The sequence below is a fragment of the Protopterus annectens genome, chromosome 1.part0 (genome assembly GCF_019279795.1).
Source record: "Protopterus annectens isolate FY-2018-M chromosome 1.part0, PAN1.0, whole genome shotgun sequence".
Lineage (NCBI taxonomy): Eukaryota > Metazoa > Chordata > Ceratodontiformes > Protopteridae > Protopterus > Protopterus annectens.
This window is the reverse complement of record NC_056725.1, coordinates 515,686,209-515,711,396: the sequence shown is the minus strand read 5'-3', so window position 1 is coordinate 515,711,396 and position 25,188 is coordinate 515,686,209. Positions and strand designations below refer to the sequence as shown.

Genomic DNA, 25,188 nt, shown 5'->3' with positions numbered 1-25,188 from the left:
AAATGGAAGAGCAGGTGGGCAGATAGACTTATTAACCAGCAGTAACAGTCCTTTGGTCCTGCCATAGGGAAGGATATTTTCTCCTTCATACTGAATGAGTTCCACACTGTTTCAGTGATGCAATCACAAATGTCAGGTCAGGTAAACGATTCAAAAATTTCTTGGTGCTCTGATGCTGGAGTTTAGACAATGCGCTGCTAACAATACAAGGCAGTGGCACAAAGTAGCACTAGAGAGCTCAGTCGAGATGGTACAATTGCAGCTGGCATTGTTAGATGGCATGGTCAAACAGGAACAGCATTCATGTGAGCACAGGTCAGGTAGAAAAGAGGTAAGGAGGAATGAAGACAGAGTTGTGGAATGTTAAATGCATTAAAGGGTAGACTACATAGGTAAATGGTTTCGTTCTGACAACAAAAAATGAAATTAAATGAAATAAAAAGGGTTACCTACTCAGCATATAACTGGGCTACCAGTACCCTTTACTTGCATGTATGTAAATGCTTGGACATATGTGGATCTGAATGTTAAGCACAGATCAGCCTACGCTGAGCAGTAGACAAAGGATCCACATCAGTAAAGAAGCAGAGGGCAAGGACAACAGTCTGTCTTCTTATGACCTAAACTACAATGTCTAGAATGCCTGAAAGGAGGGCATTTAGCTTTTATGTGGTCAGAGACTGTGACAAAGATATAGGTAAGAATATCTCAATGTTTGTAACACTTGGGGGGAGGCGTCAGTAACACAACAGATAAGCGACAAATACTGGTGCTTCTGGGAATGGAACTGGTGGAACCCTAGTTCTAAGCCTTGTGTTTAGTGCTAGAGGCTCTTTCAGCAACATGGTGAGGAGAACTGTCAGTAGGACCTTTAAGTAACAGACTGGCAAGTCTGACTGTAGCTCTCATAACAAGGAAAGCATTACAATGCAAAATCATTCAGGTATCACACTAATGTAAGAATGTAAAGCAGCTAAATAAAAGATACTCAGATAAAACTGGATACAATATAAACCTGCTGCGAGGGGTACTGATCAAAGATCATGTCAGTGGATGACTTCTTATTTAAAAGATACTGCATGTATTAAACAGCCTCTCTATCAGAAAGATGTATGCTAAAATAGTCAGACAAATTAAAAAGTAAGGAGTAACAGGAAGGCCTGACATGGCATACAACACAGGACACAAGCTCCTTATACACCTTTGAAGGTATAACCAAGCTACTCCTTTCAATCAACGTTTATATTTGAGACTCATTACTTTAAGGTGCAACAATTTCTAAGGCAGCTACTGTTCAATTGACATATTATAGGCTTATGTAATGGATATAACTACTCTTGTTAATGTACTCATCTTGTTTTAGAGGGTCTTTCACAAAAGGTGCTGTATATTTATTCAGGCCATGCGATACAAACCTGTGAGTCCTTTTTTAAATTGAATTATTTATTTATTTTTTTTGATACAACAGATCCAGGTGATACCTTGCCTGCTGGTGGCTGTTGACCTTGTAAAGCAGACTTTGGCGATACCTGCCATTATGTATTATTTTTTTCAGGATGGCTTAAAGAAACTAGATACTTGCTCATATTAGCTTTTTTTAACTTTTATACAATGTAAAAATTCATAAATTCATGAGTTTGGAGACACTAAATAGCCCCCTACTTTCAATACAAAAAAAAACATAAGGAAATTACAATATTTGCTGCTACATGTTACACCTGGACATGAACTACAGGTTCAGAATCTCAGTGTCAGTATTAGATGACTACACATTGTTTAAGGGTATGTCTACTAGAAGGGTTCCTAGTGATTCACAGTACTACTGCAACATTTAATCCTGATTTACAGAAAATGGCCACAGAACTTGAATGGATCAATTTATTTTAGCCAAAGTTTCCCATAGTGCTAGTTTAAATCAACTAGCTGTTTTACATTCAGAGGTCAAAGTATTGATTTTTAACTCACAATGTCAAGCATCATTCCACAAACTAGCCCGACAAACACATTTTAAACAAAAGTGTTAATGTAAAAGTAATACTTTTAAATGTGATTTGTAACGTAAAATTGAAAGTGTTTGCTTAAAGCATACTGCAGTAATATTTAAAGTGGAGTTATCCACATATTCAAACCCTGACTGTGAACATCTCTTTGTGTACTTCCATCAGTTCAGTAAGTGCAATGCAGGAACACTGACTACACAAACAATTTAACAATGTAGGGCGCATGTTCTCAGACTTTACTATTGCAATGCACCTACATGCAAGCTAAGGAAATGAAACTGAATCGTAGATACTTCTCAAAGATCATCTTTGGAGCTCTTCTTGACACATAAGTATAGTGCTGCTCATACCCCCCCCCCCCACACACACACACACAAACCTATTTTTTGCTCTGTTCATATTCTTTGCATTTAAGAACATGCATCCAATGACAATTATTATCTTTATTAACCTTAACTGGACCCTTACAGAAGGATCTTTAATTCTGCATTTTATGTAACTCCTTTTTTATGAGTTGATCACTCACCCTCTATCACTGGATGGAGTTTTTCACCTGAGCAATGCTGAACTAGGTTTTTACAATACTAGCTTGGAAAACAAAGCTGGTCAGACAATGCAAAGGATTGTCCACAGAGGTGACTTGTAGGTTTGTATGGAAGCAAACCCTATTTTACACATTATTTACATACATCTTCATTGGGTGCTGACCAATACAGCAGTAAAAACAGAACAAGGCCAATAATATCTAACTAGAGCCATTAATCTTTTTAGAAGTTAATGATGAAAAAGGTATAATCTCATAGGAGACTTAATCTTCAAGTAAGAATGCTAGATTTACCGTTCTGTCATTTCCTTTCATGAATTTACATAGTGCAGAAAAATAAAAAAGCACAAGTTCCATGCATTCATACATCGAACTTGCTTGTTAGTGTGCAACATTCCTGATTTCCTCCTGCTCAGATAAGTTAACCTTGTTACCTTTCATGTTACCCCATGCTAGGGTTTACATATCAACCCATCCCACAACTCCAGTTACCATCACCTCACAGTTTTATTCTCTATGGTTCTGCGACCAAAAAACCCTAAAGGCTACAGAGGGGAGAAAACACTTTAGCATCAATGGCAGAGACTGCGAGTAAGGAATGGGAAGTCCACTGTCTACTGCTACAGACCTTACCCTTGCCGCCTTACTATTCCCTGTTGTCTTGTGCACATACTGGCAGTTAAAGATGTTGCACTTGGCATGATAAAGTAAAATACATTGCTTCAGGGGCTTAAATATACTCTATACAAGATGAAAAAGGTACTAATGAGGAAAGAGGAAAAGTGAACTCTGGATATGGTAACAAAACAGAAGAGAAACAGAAAGCAGGCAAGGAAACAAAACTAAAAAGCATACCAGTCTGTTTTTACTCATTTGTAGTAGCCATACAATATGTAGATCACCTGCACTGCCAGGCTCATTTTTTCACCGTGCTGATTATATCAGGTATATTACCAATCAAATATAGTAACATATATGTTATGATACATACACCTTTAGGGCTGTCTCCTAGTGTAGTTTAAATTATAATGTGTAAGTGTGTGTGTGTTCTAGATTTCTAAAGATTTAAAATTTGCATACTTCTTTAAAGGCCTGCTTGAAGTATCTGTCAGATGGTCCCAATTTTGAAACATATGATAGAAATAAATATAAAAATGTTGGACTATCATATTTAATAAACTTATTAGGCCTTAAGGTGGGGGCACCACTACAAATTCTTAGAAATCAACTTCACACAAATGCCAGGTTCTGCTGATGTAAATGCTAAAAGCCTACCTTTCTGCAGCCATCTTTGTCACACTTTCTTGTAACATTAAATATGGTTAATCATTAGTTCACTACCTTGGAGACAGGTCGGAATGTTGCTTGGTCCTCAGCTCTGGGTTGCTGTCCAAGCATTATTATTTTAGCTGTTCTCTCTTGCCCTCATCTTTAAAACTAATTAATATTTTGCAAATACAGGTTTTCGTAAAAGAAGATTTCAGCTGTTGCATAATTTAGTCAGTAAAACTTACACTTCAAAGGAATAGGGTGGTGATAAAGGCTAAAATCCCTCAGTAGTCCACAACCTGTGCATTAATCCCTGTTCAACAACATGTCCTACCATATGTCATTAGTTATGCAACACACAGACAGACAGACGTGTTACAACAGTTTCAACTATAAGGATTGTCATGTTTTTCTATTCTGTTCTTCAGATAAATCCTGAAATTACCTGTATTTAGTATAAGATGACCTTATAGTAAGTTTGCAGTTTTAGTGCCTCTTATCACTACTTTGAATTGTTTTCATGACACAGACTGACATGCAAGGTAATTTTCTTTCTGTCTCTACATATATGTATATGACATGGAATGTGCTAACAAATGGAGCAGAAACATAGGAACCATATGATACTTTACAATACATTTCGGTTTAGCTAATCCAGTCACGTGCCCAGATGTGTCTTTTATGCAGTAAGCAGTACACACAGTGCTGCTTGGCTGACTGAGCCAGCTTTTCAGTATCAGTCCCTCAGAAAGGCAGATTCCAAGTTCTGTCATAAAGACCAAGCACGTACAAACTGGATGGTGTTCCATTCTTGAAACATTCCTAAATCCATACTCCATTCTGGAAGAAAAGAGAGCATACTTGTCAGCTCCTGTAACATTATATGAGAGTCTATTCAAACACTACTGTCTCAAAATGTTTGTTGGGCTAAAAAAGAATGTTTTCACCTTTCACTGTCTTTGGTGAACAAGAAGCCATTTCTAATGTCTTCATAATGTTCCAAGGTAAGTCACTGCTGAGTGCTTTTTTTTAATTACTCTGAAATCGTAAATTAAAGTCCTAAGTTAACATATTTGCAAACTTTATGTTCCCTTTTCCTTGTTTTCTTGTACCTAACTTTGATATACAACACAGTGAAGTAATATATTACTTGTAGCGCTCTTTCCATGATGGACAGAGGACTGGGAAGTGCATGGCGAAACAGGAGTCGAGGCAAAACCAGATGCTCTTCACTGCAGGACATTATGTTACATTATTCTATAGAGCTAGTATATCCATAGCATCAATGTAGGAGAAAGTCTGGCAGTTAGAATTCTTAAAACACTGTACATTCAAAAAACCCAGTTTTATTACAGGATGAGCTCCACTAGGGATGTGTTTTTCAAAAGTACTACCTTGGTCTTATTACTGTGTTAAACAGCCCACAGAAACGTCGAGACTTGTAGTTTTCTTATCCTATTCCACACATTGTGGTAAGCTTGCTGCCTGTTTAAGTGCATTAGAAGGAGCAGTGTAGGTTTATGCTAGCAAGTATGGGGGCAGGTACTATTCTGCTCTCTCCTTGTACCCCTCACTGTCATTCCTGTTAATAGTTACAGAACACTCCTCTGCCAGTTGGTGAATTCCAGCTTGTTCTGGTAACATCTCCAAATCTCGAGCAGCTGTTTTCTTGGCCTTATACCAGCATGATGCAAGTTTTTTGTTTGGTAAACACAAGTCTACGAGATTAAACTCTCATTCATTGTTGATGCTTCTCTGCTCCTAAAGAGAGTCAGCTAATGCAAGGATTCCATTCAGTGCTAGAAAACCACCAGTTTTGTCAGTTCCAGTAGTATTTTCCATGTGTCTGGCAAGGTAACCTTAGGGAGTTAAATCTCTTGAAGAAAACTCTGCTGAGACCTTTGGGATACTGGTTTGTGGATTCTGTTCAATAAATCCACACTACACTGGAGAGCTTCAAGTAATTTTAGAAGGATCCCAGTTTCAGCAAGTTTAACCAGCAAACCACAAGCTTCTGAACTCTGAAACAACTGCTTAAAATCCCATGTCATATAAGGTTGGCATCTTGTGTTTTACTAGGTTCTGGAATGTCTTTGGATAAGAAGCTGACTTGGCACTCCTGTTCTGTCCTGTTTCTTACACTGTTAGAGACACTTTGGCAGTGCCGGCCCTTGTGCCATTGTTTCCGTCGACTCTTCAGTATGAGACCTGTTGTGACTGCTACAAGCAACAGAGTGCAAATGCCAAAAACTGCCACAATGATAATTTGTGTTCGGGTAAGAGGGAAGTGACTAGGATTTACAACTTCCTTTACAGAAATAACCAACCCTCTGTCTGGCTGCTGAGTGCTTTGAGATAAAGAGGTGTAGTTCTGTCTTACAGTATCGGGGCTTCTTATTGGTTGAGAGAAAGTGTTCTTTGAATACCTACTGGTTGTGGTTCTAGTTACATGACGATCGGTTGCTTTCGAAATTTGAGGAGGTGGTTTACTTTCAACATTTGAGTCAGGCTTTGTCACTGGAATTGTGCAGTTCTTACCAACATAGCCATCTGGGCAGACACAGCTGAAGTCATTTACCAAGTCATAACACTTTCCTCCATTTTTGCATGGGTTACTAGCACAATCATCAAGGTTGACAGTGCAGAAACGCCCTTCAAACCCAGGCTGGCACTCACAAATGAAGCGATTTACTCCATCATGGCAGGTAGCACCATTGGCACATGGTCTCATAAGGCAGTCGTCAACATTAATCTCACAGAATGTGCCCACAAATCCAGCCAAACAGCGACAGGTGAGATTGCTAGCATACCCATTGTCATCCCAGCAAGTGCCTCCATTCTTACATGGATACCTAAGGAAAAAAATAAATCTCCATGAGAAATGTTTTAATACAGTGTAGTCATGTATACATTTATTTATATATATTTCTCTAAATGGATTTTCCATTGGATTGAAGTCCATCTTCAGTGGAGGTCTGAAAGAACCATCTATTTAAATAACTAAAGCACAGGCTATTAAAATAACTAAAGCACTGGTTGGAAAATAGCCCCACACATTGACAGATTGGGAATAAATGACACGTCATAGTTAGCAATTGCTTTTATAATAGTAACACTTTTCTGTTAAATATTTCATTGTGTGACATTTCATTTATTTCATGCTCTGTAATAAATTGGGTCTTGCCATACTTTCAACAAAGCTGTAAAACATGTGTTTGAAATCCCTAGAGTACACGTAAGATGAAGATTTGCACAACAGCTTTGAAGAAGTTGCAGCTACCCACTCCCAGCCTTTAGAACACTGTATTAAGTGGAGCGAAAATCAACATCAGAGCAACGGTCATGGGATACTAAAAATAATTTGTGTCTATATCTATCTATATATATATATATATATATATATATATATATATATATAGAGATATGTGTGTACACATACACATTGCATGTAACATCCATACTTAAAGTTTTATCATTAATTTGCAGAACTAAGTATGATGTATATTTACCTAAGTTTCTACCATTGACTTGCACAATTGTAAAATAAGACATATAATTACCTTATTACCTAAATTCTCACCTCCCCTCTTAGTGCTAAGTAACTGTATCTGCTCTATTGTGTAATTTCTGTTATGTTTATGTTCCCTTTTGTAATTCTGTATTATGTGTGCCTCTATACCCTGGTAGTGGTTAAAATGGGTCTCAGGACCAGTGCATTTATCAGGTCAATAAAGAAAAGCAAATAAAAAAAAATGAAAAACAAGTTATTATCAGTATGATTTGTAAATAGAGATAATAAAAGGTGCAAATAGAAGAGTAGTAGACATGCCATGTTAAAGGAGTGTATGGGGAGCCATTGCATAAATGTTACCTGGTGAGCTTTAGTCTGTTAGGAAAAAAAAAATAGTACTTTCATTGAAAAAGAGCGACAAAGCTGCCATCTAGTGACTAGAAAGTAGATTGTTAGAAAAGTTTTTAAATTTTACAAACTTCTGATAATGTCAGATAAAAATAAATGATTTTTGTAGTACACTCTAACTTGTAGCAAAAGGTACTGATTTCTCATACAAAATATCTCCAGTTATATAGGCTTTTGCAGGCATGACTTTGCAGACCTTTATAAGTTTTGACACACACTGGATAAACCAGTACTGTGTGGAGTTCTCCTTGACCCAACGAAGACTGTATCACTTGTCTGCACTGTATTTCTTGGTAATAAAGAAGACGGTATCACATGTGAATTGAGTTTTTCTCAAGCAAGTCCAAGTTGCAACCTACTGACTGAACCAGATATCAGTATGACACAGAGTTTCTACAAATCTACTGCTCGATTCTTCGTGCGTTCCCTCCCTCCCATATTGCAGAGTTACAGACCTTCTGGTCTGTTCCAGCTAGCTAGTATTCTCTGTACCTCCTCCCTCCCTCAACTTCCGCCTGGAAGTGATAAATATTCCCCCTCCCCTCAGGGCGCCATTTTTCGAACTCCACTCGTTACGGCTACTGCAAGTCCTGACTGGGAGTGCGCTCCTACTGTGAGTTAATCTACATTCAATGTAAACTTACCAATACCAGGGCTTTTCCCTCATTGTTTAAGCTAACGGATCATCCTAGACATAGTAAGACCTGAATTCACATTTATATACTGTCGTTTTCTGTTTTAGAGTATACTTATTATGACTACTGTTTAAAGTGAATAACTTCAGACTATTGCTGTTAAGTAAGTACCGAGCGGTACTACTGTTTAGACTACATGTTCCGAGCTATTATATAAAGTGAATAACTTCAGACTATTGCTGTTAGATGTACCGAAAGGTACTACTGTTCAGACTACATGTTCCGAGCTGTTTAGCTGTACACTCCGAACGTAGTTTCACTGTTCAGTAAGCTACTTCAAGAAGAAAGGTTGATGCCCTACTGGAACGTAGAATAAGGTATTCTGTCTTTCGTTTACCTTATTTTAGCCTGACTATATTGCTTATGTTCCTCTGTAGTCGCTCTTGAATGTAGCGACAATACATTGCACATCCCTGATCTAATAACACTTTTGTGTATTAGTGGAACACTAGTATCTTAATTTTAGTATATCGCAAAACTTTCTGGAGTTTGATTAGGTTACTCCTGTTCCCCTGTAGTCGCTACTGCATGTAGTGCGATATTTCGCAAAACTTTCTGGAGTTTGATTAGGTTACTCCTGTTCCCCTGTAGTCGCTACTGTATGTAGTGCGATATTTGCCCTGCACACTCCTGATTGGATCGTGCTTAGACTCCACGGCTTAGTTGATCATTCTGAACTCCCATGGCTGCTCGTATTTAGCAGTTTAATCCATGGTTTTTAGAAATTTCAATATATGGTTTTTGTCCGTTCTGGCTAAGTAGATTAAGCGGGTCTGTTCAAGGCTAATCTCTGAAACTGTTTTGTACCTGTGTAGCCCATGTTTAGCAAGTAGGATTGTTCGAGGCTACTCACTGAAAATGCTTGTACCTGATTACACCATGTTCAGCAATTAACCAGTGCTGGTGTAAAACGCCAACTCCACGTGTCTGTGTTACCCTCACAAACAACTGGCTGGTCGCTGTAATACCCGCTCTAGGTACATAATATACCTTGCATACTGTAGGAATATCTGTTTTTAGTACTGCTTGTATAGTCTGCTGCTGTTTAGGAGCTATTGAGTAGTTTTTGTGTCTCCAGAAGTGATTATGACTATCTCCTGGCGACATTGCTCTCTCTTACATGGATGTATATAGCTTTCACTGTTAACCTGATTAGTTTTGTGTCTCCTGGATTGATTTGAATATCTCCTGATGACTTTGCTTTATTTTCATATGGTTGTATTTAACTTCTACTGTTTTTTGATAGAGCAAGTTGATCACTCATCTGCAAAGTAGGCCTGCTGAGTTCATATGTGTTTTACCTATATTAATAGAGTCTATATCACCAGGATACTGTATTATTGTCTGTCTCACTGGCTGTTTTATGCTTATGTCTCTTTATTTTACATGCTACTACTTTTTAAGGCAATAAGGTGTTACTATTATATTGTGACTAACTCTACTCATTCTCTACCTTCTACCTCTAGCTTTTGCCCTGTATTTTTCCATTGGGACCTCGCCTGGGTGAATACATATTCTCAACTCCAGTTACCTACTCTACCCACACTTTTGTGTAGGGAATATACTGCTCTGCTGCCTCAATCCCCATTTTTGAAATTGGAACTGAGTCTCCCAGTGGAAACTGAGAAAGTATGTGCATTTGCTGCTACTTGGGCTTCTACATCTTTTAACTCCTGCTTGTTAGTTTTGTAAAGCTATCTCCCTGCCAGGATAGCCAGCAGCCTAACCCCTTCTTATTTCTCCCTCTCTATTTTCTCTCCCATCTTTATCTGAGTTTTCCAGCTCTTCCTTATTCCTTCCCATTCAATCCCAAGTCCTTCCTAGTGGGCCTTGTATAATTCTGCACTGCCTACTAGAAGGCGTCCCCTCCTCATAGCCTTTACTTTTCTCCAATCTTTTCTTGCCTTTTCTCTGCTTTTACTTGCACTCCCCACTCTCTCACCTATACTTTTGCCCACTTTACCTATTAAATATTGAACACTTCTTACCCTGTTACAACTTATTCACTCCTGAAACCTATGCTCCACTGACTGATTGGCTCTCGATCCTCTCCTGGTGTTACTCCCCACTCTCTCACCTATACTTTTGCCCACTTTACCTATTAAATATTGAACACTTCTTACCCTGTTACAACTTATTCACTCCTGAAACCTATGCTCCACTGACTGATTGGCTCTCGATCCTCTCCTGGTGTCTTCCCGCTCCGTTCGCCCTTCGGGCTCACTCCGCTCCCCTACCCTGCCCCCAAATCCCACCCGCCCCCAGTACCTCTAGCTATATCCCTCTTGTTACCACTCCCACTTCCTCCCTACACCAATCACCCACAACTCTCTAGACACACCCCCTATCAGCCTATCATCCAATTGTAACCACACCTACAGCTAACCTATAATACTACACTTCATTTCTAAACTCACACCCCTAGCACTATTCCTACTAACTCTTTACTCCACTCAACCCTGTTACACTTTCTTTATCCACTGCGCAATAAACATACTACATATATAAGACAAGCATAACACTTAACACCAAGTAACTTTTCAGTCATGCCTTTAAATCCCCCATCTATCTCTATTTTACTATTACTATCTCTTAAACTATCATATCTTTATTACCTTACCCAACCTCCTACTTCTTACCATTCACAACTTTATCACACAACCTACCACCTGAACTCCCCTCTCTCACCCTTACACTCTCCTATTTCTCCCCATCTATACCCAATAACACAACTTCTAACCTTCTCATTCAAAGTTTTCCCCTCACTGAGAAACCCTATCCCCATAGTAGCTAATGACCCTCTGATCATCACTACAGATCCTAATTGTTTCCTTACTCTACTCAATCACCTTTCTAACCCAATCTTTCTTCTCATTACCAGCCTTTTATCTGGCGACATCCATCCCAACCCTGGCCCCTCTACCTCTTCCTCCTCACACAGGCCAATATTTTTTACTTCTCTAAACTCACAAAGTATTGTCAATAAAGTCCCTACCCTCCATGCATGGCTCATGTATAACAAACCTGACATACTATCTATTTCAGAAACATGGTTAAAACCCTCTATAAAAGATTCTGAAATTACTCCACCTAGCTATTCAATCATTAGAAAAGACAGGACCCAGAAAAAAGGTGGTGGAGTTGCTCTCCTATATTCTTCTTCCTTGCTAGTTACCACCTATAACAAACCTACTCCTAAATTTAACAATGCTGAAGTACTCCTCACTCTCCTACAAGTTAACAAGCACAAACACATCTGTCTAGCATCCCTTTATATCCTCCCAGGGGATAATATTTCCACACTTGAAAACATCCTCTCATGGCTCTCTAACAATATCAGCAATGAAACCATAATCTTAGGAGACGTAAATATCAACTGGACCTCCATCCAGTCTTCAAACAACCCTCTTAACATCAACCTATTTAAGTTTTCCCAGCTAATCAATACAATAACACACCCATCAACAAACTCCTCTTGTGGCACCATCCTTGACTGGATTCTAGTGTCTCATCCCCACTATTTCTCAGACAGTGGTACTCTTCCCGACCCTCTTAGTGATCACTTGCCTACTTTCACTCGCCGTCTCCCTTGCATCTCTTACCGCACCCATAATTTCATCACTACCCGCAATGACAAAAATTTTAACCCATCAACCTTCATATATTCTCTAAAAGCAGTTAATTAGAACAATCTAAAGACACTACCTTTAGAAGACGCAGTTGCTCACTTCAACTTTACCTTCTTAGAAATACTTGATTCCCAAGCCCCTACAAGAACAAAAAGAATAAAAACAAACTCTGCCCCCTGGTTAACCAAAACCACACTTTCAATTATGCGCCTTAGAGACAAAGCCTGGCGACTCTATCTGAGAAATAAGACCCCAGAACAACATATTGCTTACAAAACCCTTCGAAATAAAGTAAAAAAGCTCATAATCTCTGACAGACAAAAATACTTCTTTACACTCCAAAACAACAATAACACCAACCCTCAAAAATTCTGGAAGGGGATCTCTACCCTCCTAAACCCCAGCAAACCACACACCCCAACCCCAGACCCAAATAGCCCAGACCTAGATCTAGCTACACAGTTCAACTCCTTTTTCATCGACTTTATTAGCAAACTCACATCCTCCTTCACACACCCCTCCTCATTACCTAATACACCCCCAATCTCTCCTGCAAATAACCCTCCCGTCATCACCACTTCCACCACATTCTCAACTTCTCACTGTCTATCTTCCACCTCTTCCACTACCCTAACCCCCTCTTCACCCATATCTTCCTCAAATTCTCTCTCTCCCAACTCTTCTTTATTCTCATTTAAACCTATTCCCACTTCCACCATAAAGAAACTCCTTCAGAAACTGAAGCTATGTACCAACACTCCTGACAACATTCCCACTTACTTCCTAAGTATAGCCGCAGAAGCAATTGCCTATCCCATCAGCATTCTAATCAACCGCTCCATCCATGAATGCACAGTGCCCCTACTATGGAAGCAAGCCTTCATCATCCCCCTCCATAAAGGAGGCAACAATTGCAATGTCAACAACTTCCGTCCTATTGCTATCCTCTCCCCCATATCTAAACTCCTGGAAAAGTGTATCCAGCTTCAACTCCTACCACATCTCTTAGATAACAACCTTTTAACCCCTACACAACACGGATTCAGGCCAAATCATAGCACTATGACAGCCCTCCTGTCCTTTCTTGAGATGGTTAATAGAGCATGCGATTCCGGCCACATTGTTTCCACCTTACTACTAGACCTCTCCAAGGCCTTCGACACTATTTCACATAGCCTGCTCCTATCCAAACTGTCAGAACTTAACCTCTCTCCCTCCTCCATAAATTGGTTCTCCAGTTATTTATCAAACAGATACCAAGCCGTAATATGGAAGAAGGCCACTTCCTCTTTCCTTAGTACCCCCACTGGAGTTCCCCAAGGATCTATTCTTGGTCCCCTCCTCTTTAATATATTTATAAATGACTTCCACAAATCCATTCCATTTGCAAACATCATCCAATACGCAGACAATTCTACCATTATCTGCTCTGCCACCTCCCCCTCTCTGCTCCAAAAACTTACTCAGGAAGCTTTCTCAATTACTGAGCATTGGATGAAAATAAATCACTTAGCACTCAATGCCTCCAAAACAAAACTAATGGTATTTACCCCCTCCAAATCTACTTCTTTCGACATAAACTCTTTCTCAATTACCAGCCAAAACAACTCACCCTTGGAACTGGTATCTGAAACTAAGCTACTAGGTGTTCTAATTGACAATCAGCTTAAATTCAACTCCCATCTACAACTAAATATTAAGAAAACTCATCAAAAACTAGGTATGCTCTACCGTCAGAATCAGTATCTTACTAGCTCCTCCAAAATCACTCTCGCTTCCTCCTTTCTCATCCCCTCTCTTCTCTACGGGGCTCCATTACTGACTAATCTTCAGACCTCTCTAAAAAGCCAGCTTTCCTCCTGCTATAACAAAATTGCCAAATTCGCTAATAGCCATAGGTCCTCCACCCACCACTGTTCCTCTCTCCATAAACTAAATTGGCTCGAACTACCTAATCATCTTATCTATATACAGCTGACTTTAGCTCATAAGCTCATTCTCAACCCCTCTCTTTGTCCCTCTCTGTCTTCTGCCTTCAAACTGCACCTACCAAATAGAGTCTTAAGGTCCAACAATCAAAACCTACTTGAAGTCCATAAACCATCTTATCCCCCAGGTAAACATTTATTATCCTCTAACCTTTCCCGTCTCTGGAACTCACTCCCACCATCCATTCGTACCACCTCTAATCACTACATATTCAAAAGATCTCTCCATTCACATCTCAGGTCCCAATGGGATTGTTCTTGCTCCCACCCCTCATAAATATATGGCATCTTACCTCCTTTATGCTTTGATACTCAACTTTTCCTAACAAAGCTTGTTTTCCTTCAGAATAATTACTCTGTAATGTAATGTTGTGTTCCTTCTCCAACACAACTCTGCTATGTAATTCACCTTACTGTCTCAGCTCACTTACTTCGCATTAATCTTCATTTATTGTATTGTTTTGAATGCTTCTTGAATTTTTGAGCTAAATGTTTTATCCACTACTTGTATAATTTAATTATATTTAGCAATCTTGTGTATGTACCTAATTTTGTCTGTGCTGGAGCTTTTCTCCCCAGGACTCCATTGAAAACGGGTTCTTTTGGCCCAATGGACTATCCTGGTAAACCAACTGCAAATAAATAAATAAATAATAAATAAAGAGATGCCAGTCTCTGGACTTACCCCCCTCATCCTTGAATTTGTTTGCATATTACTTCTAGCTATACCTCAACGCATGGCTCTCAACCTCCTAATCTCCAAAATGATGAAAACCACCAATCATAATGTGGAACAAATGGGCACATTGTGGATCACTTACTAATAGCTTACTAACAACATCAACAAGGAAACTTGCAGAATTAGTAAAACAGTTACTTTATACTTATAAATTGTTCTTTTCATGAATTAATATGATTCAGTATTATTTACCATAGATAACAGCTAAAACAATTCTTAACACTAGATTGTGTGACAGACTCAAAGTATGGAACTGTAAGGAACATATAATTTCTAAGACTCAAAATGAAAAATGTTTCTCATAATGAGGTACACTTGAGAAATATGCCTCTCAAGTGTCCCTGCTTTCCTAGGCCATCCTTGATTTTAGCTCCAAATTCTAATCTTTGTCTCCTGAACTTTATTTTTTTAAGAAACAATGGAGTATTACAATCAGCAAATACTGGTAATAACTATGGTTACAGAATTATTTTACTTCAGAAAATGTATGTTAATTCATGTCTTATACTTTCAAATTTCTAAGTCAGTGCTATCAACATTTACAAAATATTCCTGATTTGGAGTCTTTGTCCCTGATTATTTTAGGGTTTGTCACTGATTCTGGAGGTGAGAAATTGAGAGCAATGTCCCCAACACAGTTGCTTCCCCATAACAATTGAACAGGGGAAATCAACATTTTGCCTAAAGAAATGTGGAGTCCCCAAGGCTCTGTACTTGGTCCACTGATTTTTAATTTGACATATACAACTTGTGTCTCTTTGGAGATTACATGCTAATTTGGGTATCTGGATATGTAAAAGTCTGGCCATACTCCATCTTTGAAAAAGCTAGGACTTAAAGACTAAATAGTACTCTAAGTTGAAACTATAGGTTCAGGTTTGCAAATAACTGCAACTCTTCCATAACTTTCATCATTTGTATGTAGGAAAATCTCTGCATTATTGCACACCTGTTAAAGTGTGAAACAACTACTTACAAAACAGGGTAAACACACCTCTGTGCTTGCCCCTCAACTGTCCCTGTTTTGCAGGACGTCCCTGATTTTTGCCCTGTATCTTGTAAAAAATGTTGACTTTCTGGTCAATCAATGATGAATACAAGTAGTCTTTAATGACAGTCATTAGAGTTTCACATTTCTTAGTGCTCAGAAAACGCATATTGATGCAAAGTCTGTCGTTCTATTAACTTTTTAAGTGAATTAGAGTGACATTTAAAAATTGTCCCTGATTTTGGGCCATTGGCCTCCATTGTTTTTGAATTTGTTCAGAGTTCATAAACAAGCAGGATGAGAGATATGCCACTGAGAAAAGAATTCTGGTTTCATCCCTTGAGTATGTTCATCTGATTAATGTTAATACTTCTACCTGTAACTAGCAAAGACAATAGACCTTACAGACCAGAATCTGCAAATTTATAATGTGTGCAAAGAAGGCAAACATTGCAGTTAGATAATACCTTCCCAGTCATAGAGCCATGGAAATCTCTCCCTTGTAACATTAGGATGTATGCCACTGTAGCTGCCTTTCTAGTCCAACTGTAAAATCCAATAAGTTAAATGTGTCAAAACTGAGAACTCAGAATTATGTCCTTATAAAATAAAAGAAAAAAAGAAAAAAATGAGAACAAAAATAAACAGTTTAGGAAGAAAAACAAGTAAATTAATACGTACATTAGCACTGTACGATAGCTGTAAGGCATATTTTCGTTGCAAGTAATACAGCTTTATCCGTGACTGTCTTTGCATGGTCACTTGGGCTTCACCATACATTACCCCGGTCTAAACATGGTTTAATCAAAAGTTAATCTTCACTGGTTATAAGTTGTTGAAATTGTTTTCTTCATGTTATGAAAGAATGAGAATATTTCATTTAAAATTTAGTTTTAATCAGGAATCTCTTAGATTCTACTGTTTGCTACACGGTACACCTGATTCTTCATACTGTGTCTGCGGAAGCTTCACATACTGATTCTAAACACTATAAATCAAAAATCTTGGACTCTAGTGTGTACCTCACACTATGTACAACTACAAAAGCACTACTGCAAGCAACAAATGCTACATGCTTACAATGTGCTCACAGATCAAATACCTGTGGTGCACAACTACACATAGTGACCTATCACAGTTTTTGCACCTGACGGCACTTTTATTAACACTTTCATTGTTTGAACTCACTGAGGTTACTTGAAAGGAGCTCTTTCAGGTTGACTCAGTGCTTAATTACAAACCTAAGTCCGATTTTATTTGCAAACAATGCCAATTATTGTTAAATGGCATGTAAACAAGAGAGCCTTGTTATCCTGAGAGTTTTTGTTTGTGTCTTTCGGCTTTTCCCGGTTAAGGGTCGCCACAGCGGAACTCCGGTCCGCTAATGATTGGTAGTGGATTTTTACGTACTGGGTTACCAGCCCTGATGCACAACCTTCAAAGAAGGCACGCCCCATTCACTTATGCCTCCACACAGAAGACGCTCTAGCTGAGATGCATTTCGTTATCTGAGCGATATTGTTGGATTCACTCCTACCCTAACTCCTTCTGGAGTGTGCAGTACCACCCTTCAGGAAGAAAGGTTTCCCCAACAATGCCTTTTCAGCTGCTTTTTCTTCCCAGTTCTTTATCATCAACACTGTTAGTTCATGGCTAAAGCTTCTACTTCTTAATATTCACAGTGATTAGTGAGGTGTCTTTGGGCCTTTAGAAATTGTTCCAGGTGTGCTGATGTTTGTACGACCTTGCCGATTTCCCCAGTGTACTGATGTTTGTGTGACCTTGCAGATTGCTCATGAAGTGCAATCTACAGTCTTTAGATATAACTTGACCCCCCCCATGATTTCCATTAATAGCTAACCCTCCATAAAGACAACACTATCATGGTGAGATTTAATTTCATATTTATAGCCAGCAGCAATCATTCAACATGCAAGTCTAGATCTTCATTTCAGTTTGGTAGCCTTTTTTAAATCACAAGCTTTACAGGGTCACAAACAAAAATGTAGTAACCTATGACCACAGGATCTGTTTCCAGGCACAGAATGGAAAGCAGGAAATTTTTCTATTCTATTTATTTATTTAACTTTGCTTTTTTTTTTTATACTGGGAATGTCCGAATGGGCAAAACTCCTTTTCAGCAAAGACCTGGGGAATAAAACTCCACATTAAATACATTTCAATAAGGTATCAGTAAAAATTTACAATAACACACAGGATTATATACCTTAACTGGTGATATCATGCTGCATATACTATACAGTTTTTGCAGCACATTAAGCACAGATACATCTACTGAACATACTACATACAAGCATATTGTTCCAGAAAAGTGGGGGTACATGTGCATAGGGTACCACACTCTCTTCCAAAATGTACTCCTGTGAGAGGAATCAAGTGATCTCATATTGATAAAAAGGCCGATGTAGAAATGCAGCCTGTAAAAACAGAAAATCATCATTGAAACCAAAGTAATTTCTAACAAGAAGTTACTTTCAGACTTGCTGCAAGTATCTTTCAAACAGAGTTTTACTTCTATGCTTTTTGGTCACTTAGTGTTAAAGATTATGTGCAGCTATCATGTGTATGTATATGGGATGTCCCAGTAAAATGGGTCTGTGCAGCTATTATGTGTACGTATATAGGATGTCCCAGTGCAATGGGGTCTGTGCAGCTATTATGTGTATGTACATAGGATGTCCCAGTGCAATGGGGTCTGTGCAGCTATTATGTGTACGTACATAGGATGTCCCAGTGCAATGGGGTCTGTGCAGCTATTATGTGTACGTACATAGGATGTCCCAGTACAATGGGGTCTGTGCAGCTATTATGTGTACGTACATAGGATGTCCCAGTACAATGGGGTCTGTGCAGCTATTATGTGTACATACATAGGATGTCCCAGTACAATGGGGTCTGTGCAGCTATTATGTGCATGTACATAGGATGTCCCAGTACAATGGGGTCCGTGCAGCTATTATGTGTACGTACATAGGATGTCCCAGTACAATGGGGTCTGTGCAACTATTATGTGTACGTGCATAGGATGTCCCAGTACAATGGGTTTGTGCAGCTATTATGTGTATGTACATAGGATGTCCCAGTACAATGGGTCTGTGCAGCTATTATGTGTATGTACATAGGATGTCCCAGTACAATGGGGTCTGTGCAGCTATTACGTGTACGTACATAGGATGTCCCAGTACTATGGGGTCTGTGCAGCTATTATGTGTACGTACATAGGATGTCCCAGTACAATGGGTCTGTGCAGCTATTATGTGTATGTACATAGGATGTCCCAGTATAATGGGGTCTGTGCAGCTATTATATGTACATACATAGGATGTTCCAGTACAATGGGTCTGTGCAGCTATTATGTGTACGTACAGAGGATGTGCCAGTAAAATGGGGTCTGTGCAGCTATTATATGTACGTACATAGGATGTCCCAGTACAATGGGGTCTGTGCAGCTATTATGTGTATGTAGGTAGGATGTCCCAGTACAATGGGTCTGTGCAGCTGTTATGTGTACGTACATAGGATGTCCCAGTACAATGGGGTCTGTGCAGCTATTACGTGTACATACATAGGATGTCCCAGTACAATGGGGTCTGTGCAGCTATTATGTGTACATACATAGGATGTCCCAGTACAATGGGGTCTGTGCAGCTATTATGTGTACGTACATAGGATGTCCCAGTACAATGGGGTCTGTGCAGCTATTATATGTACGTACATAGGATGTCCCAGTACAATGGGGTCTGTGCAGCTATTATGTGTATGTAGATAGGATGTCCCAGTACAATGGGTCTGTGCAGCTATTATGTGTACGTACATAGGATGTCCCAGTACAATGGGGTCTGTGCAGCTATTATGTGTACATACATAGGATGTCCCAGTACAATGGGGTCTGTGCAGCTATTATGTGTATGTACATAGGATGTCCCAGTACAATGGGGTCTGTGCAGCTATTATGTGTATGTACATAGGATGTCCCAGTACAATGGGTCTGTGCAGCTATTATATGTCCCAGTACAATGGGGTCTGTGTAGCTATTATGTGTACTTACATAGGATGTCCCAGTACAATGGGGTCTGTGCAGCTATTATGTGTATGTACATAGGATGTCCCAGTACAATGGGTCTGTGCAGCTATTATTATGTGTACATACATAGGATGTCCCAGTACAATGGGGTCTGTGCAGCTATTATGATGTCCCAGTACAATGGGTCTGTGCAGCTATCATAGGATGTCCCAGTACAATGGGTCTGTGCAGCTATTATGTGTACATACATAGGATGTCCCAGTACAATGGGGTCTGTGCAGCTATTATGTGTACTTACATAGGATGTCCCAGTACAATGGGGTCTGTGCAGCTATTATGTGTATGTACATAGGATGTCCCAGTACAATGGGTCTGTGCAGCTATTATATGTACGTACATAGGATGTTCCAGTACAATGGGTCTGTGCAGCTATTGTGTGTACGTACATAGGATGTCCCAGTACAATAGGTCTGTGCAGCTATTATGTGTACATACATAGGATGTCCCAGTACAATGGGGTCTGTGCAGCTATTATGTGTACGTACATAGGATGTCCCAGTACAATGGGGTCTGTGCAGCTATTATGTGTATGTACATAGGATGTCCCAGTACAATGGGTCTGTGCAGCTATTATGTGTACGTACATAGGATGTCCCAGTACAATGGGGTCTGTGCAGCTATTACGTGTATGTACATAGGATGTCCCAGTACAATGGGGTCTGTGCAGCTATTATGTGTATGTACATATGATGTCCCAGTATAATGGGGTCTGTGCAGCTATTATATGTACGTACATAGGATGTTCCAGTACAATGGGGTCTGTGCAGCTATTATATGTACGTACATAGGATGTCCCAGTACAATGGGTCTGTGCAGCTATTATAGGATGTCCCAGTACAATGGGGTCTGTGCAGCTATTATATGTACGTACATAGGATGTCCCAGTACAATGGGTCTGTGCAGCTATTATGTGTACGTACTTAGGATGCCCCAGTACAATGGGGTCTGTGCAGCTATTATGTGTATACATACATAGGATGTCCCAGTACAATGGGGTCTGTGCAGCTATTATGTGTACGTACATAGGATGTCCCAGTACAATGGGGTCTGTGCAGCTATTATGTGTACGTACATAGGATGTCCCAGTACAATGGGGTCTGTGCAGCTATTATATGTACGTACATAGGATGTCCCAGTACAATGGGGTCTGTGCAGCTATTATGTGTATGTAGATAGGATGTCCCAGTACAATGGGTCTGTGCAGCTATTATGTGTGCATAGGATGTCCCAGTACAATGGGGTCTGTGCAGCTATTACGTGTACATACATAGGATGTCCCAGTACAATGGGGTCTGTGCAGCTATTATGTGTACATACATAGGATGTCCCAGTACAATGGGTCTGTGCAGCTATTACATAGGATGTCCCAGTACAATGGGTCTGTGCAGCTATTATGTACATACATAGGATGTCCCAGTACAATGGGGTCTGTGCAGCTATTATGTGTACATACATAGGATGTCCCAGTACAATGGGGTCTGTGCAGCTATTATGTGTACGTACATAGGATGTCCCAGTACAATAGGGTCTGTGCAGCTATTATAATGGGTCTGTGCAGCTATTATGTGCGTACATAGGATGTCCCAGTACAATGGGGTCTGTGCAGCTATTATGTGTACATACATAGGATGTCCCAGTACAATGGGGTCTGTGCAGCTATTATGTGTACATACATAGGATGTCCCAGTACAATGGGGTCTGTGTAGCTATTATGTGTACTTACATAGGATGTCCCAGTACAATGGGGTCTGTGCAGCTATTATGTGTATGTACATAGGATGTCCCAGTACAATGGGTCTGTGCAGCTATTATGTGTATTACATAGGATGTCCCAGTACAATAGGTCTGTGCAGCTATTATGTGTACATACATAGGATGTCCCAGTACAATGGGGTCTGTGCAGCTATTATGTGTACATACATAGGATGTCCCAGTACAATGGGGTCTGTGCAGCTATTATGTGTACATACATAGGATGTCCCAGTACAATGGGGTCTGTGCAGCTATTATGTGTATGTACATAGGATGTCCCAGTACAATGGGTCTGTGCAGCTATTATGTGTACGTATATAGGATGTCCCAGTATAATGGGGTCTGTGCAGCTATTATATGTACATACATAGGATGTTCCAGTACAATGGGTCTGTGCAGCTATTATGTGTACGTACACAGGATGTCCCAGTACAATGGGGTCTGTGCAGCTATTATATGTGCGTACATAGGATGTCCCAGTACAATGGGTCTTTGCAGCTATTATGTGTACGTAATTAGGATGTCCCAGTACAATGGGGTCTGTGCAGCTATTATGTGTACGTACATAGGATGTCCCAGTACAATGGGGTCTGTGCAGCTATTATGTGTACGTACATAAGATGTCCCAGTACAATGGGTCTGTGCAGCTATTATGTGTACGTACATAGGATGTCCCAGTACAATGGGTCTGTGCAGCTATTATGTGTACATACATAGGATGTCCCAGTACAATGGGGTCTGTGCAGCTATTATGTGTACGTACATAGGATGTCCCAGTAAAATGGGGTCTGTGCAGCTATTATATATACATACATAGGATGTCCCAGTACAATGGGTCTGTGCAGCTATTATGTGTACATACATAGGATGTCCCAGTACAATGGGGTCTGTGCGGCTATTATATGTACATACATAGGATGTCCCAGTACAATGGGGTCTGTGCAGCTATTATGTGTATGTACATAGGATATCCCAGTACAATGGGTCTGTGCAGCTATTATGTGTACGTACATAGGATGTCCCAGTACAATGGGGTCTGTGCAGCTATTACGTGTACATACATAGGATGTCCCAGTACAATGGGGTCTGTGCAGCTATTATGTGTACGTACATAGGATGTCCCAGTACAATGGGTCTGTGCAGCTATTATGTGTACGTACAGAGGATGTGCCAGTAAAATGGGGTCTGTGCAGCTATTATATGTACGTACATAGGATGTCCCAGTACAATGGGTCTGTGCAGCTATTATGTGTACATACATAGGATGTCCCAGTACAATGGGGTCTGTGCAGCTATTATGTGTACTTACATAGGATGTCCCAGTACAATGGGGTCTGTGCAGCTATTATGTGTATGTACATAGGATGTCCCAGTACAATGGGTCTGTGCAGCTATTATGTGTACGTATATAGGATGTCCCAGTATAATGGGGTCTGTGCAGCTATTATATGTACGTACATAGGATGTTCCAGTACAATGCGTCTGTGCAGCTATTATGTGTACATACACAGGTTGTCCCAGTACAATGGGGTCTGTGCAGCTATTATATGTACGTACATAGGAAGTCCCAGTACAATGGGTCTCTGCAGCTATTATGTTTGCGTACTTAGGATGTCCCAGTACAATGGGGTCTGTGCAGCTATTATGTGTACGTACATAGGATGTCCCAGTACAATGGGGTCTGTGCAGCTATTATGTGTACGTACATAAGATGTCCCAGTACAATGGGTCTGTGCAGCTATTATGTGTACGTACATAGGATGTCCCAGTACAATGGGTCTGTGCAGCTATTATGTGTACATACATAGGATGTCCCAGTACAATGGGGTCTGTGCAGCTATTATGTGTACGTACATAGGATGTCCCAGTACAATGGGGTCTGTGCGGCTATTATATGTACATACATAGGATGTCCCAGTACAATGGGGTCTGTGCAGCTATTATGTGTATGTACATAGGATATCCCAGTACAATGGGTCTGTGCAGCTATTATGTGTACGTACATAGGATGTCCCAGTACAATGGGGTCTTTGCAGCTATTACGTGTACATACATAGGATGTCCCAGTACAATGGGGTCTGTGCAGCTATTATGTGTACGTACATAGGATGTCCCAGTACAATGGGTCTGTGCAGCTATTATGTGTACGTACAGAGGATGTGCCAGTAAAATGGGGTCTGTGCAGCTATTATATGTACGTACATAGGATGTTCCAGTACAATGCGTCTGTGCAGCTATTATGTGTACATACACAGGATGTCCCAGTACAATGGGGTCTGTGCAGCTATTATATGTACGTACATAGGATGTCCCAGTACAATGGGTCTCTGCAGCTATTATGTTTGCGTACTTAGGATGTCCCAGTACAATGGGGTCTGTGCAGCTATTATGTGTACGTACATAAGATGTCCCAGTACAATGGGTCTGTGCAGCTATTATGTGTACGTACATAGGATGTCCCAGTACAATGGGTCTGTGCAGCTATTATGTGTACATACATAGGATGTCCCAGTACAATGGGGTCTGTGCAGCTATTATGTGTACGTACATAGGATGTCCCAGTACAATGGGGTCTGTGCAGCTATTATATGTACGTACATAGGATGTCCCAGTACAATAGGTCTGTGCAGCTATTATGTGTACATACATAGGATGTCCCAGTACAATGGGGTCTGTGCAGCTATTATGTGTACATACATAGGATGTCCCAGTACAATGGGGTCTGTGCAGCTATTATGTATATGTAGATAGGATGTTCCAGTACAATGGGTCTGTGCAGCTATTATGTGTATGTACATAGGATGTCCCAGTACAATGGGGTCTGTGCAGCTATTACGTGTACATACATAGGATGTCCCAGTACAATGGGGTCTGTGCAGCTATTATGTGTACGTACATAGGATGTCCCAGTACAATGGGTCTGTGCAGCTATTATGTGTACGTACATAGGATGTCCCAGTATAATGGGGTCTGTGCAGCTGTTATATGTACGTACATAGGATGTTCCAGTACAATGGGTCTGTGCAGCTATTATATGTATGTACATAGGATGTCCCAGTACAATGTGTCTCTGCAGCATAATGGAAATGAAAATGAATAGCTTATGTTCTGTGTTCTTTTTTTATCAGACATGACATCTAAATGCTGTAAATCCATGGTCAGTTGAGCTTACCATGTTGTCTCACATGGCCCTTTCTTTAGTTCACAGTTCTTGCCAAGAAATCCTTCGGGGCAAGTACAGAAATAATCCCCTTCCAGATCATCAGTACAGTTGGCATTGTTTTGGCATGGCTTCTGGTGGTCACAAATGTAGATTTCTATAGACAGAAAAAAGAGCACTCCTCAGTACCAACAGTGTACCACTGAACCACAAACAACACATCTCAGTAATACAGGCCACAAACAACACAGCTCAGTAATACAGGCCACAAACAACACAGCTCAGTAACACAGGCCACAAACAACACATCTCAGTAACATAGGCCACAAACAACACATCTCAGTAAGATAGGCATTTTATTCTGCCAGCTATAACTTTACATGCATAGCATATGACTTTG

At 40.0% G+C, this 25,188-nt stretch overlaps 1 protein-coding gene across 1 annotated transcript in view; it reads right to left on the bottom strand.

The window, feature by feature from the left end:
* Positions 1–2,364: 2,364 nt before the first annotated feature.
* The window catches only part of DLK2 (delta like non-canonical Notch ligand 2), a 196,366-nt gene continuing 173,542 nt past the window's right edge, over positions 2,365–25,188 (bottom strand). The window contains exons 5-6 of the mRNA XM_044061080.1: positions 24,801–24,945; positions 2,365–6,665 (exon numbers count right to left, since the gene is read on the bottom strand). Coding sequence (XP_043917015.1) covers positions 5,861–6,665; positions 24,801–24,945 — 950 coding nt within the window. The 3' untranslated portion in view covers positions 2,365–5,860. The remainder of the gene's footprint in view (positions 6,666–24,800; positions 24,946–25,188) is intronic.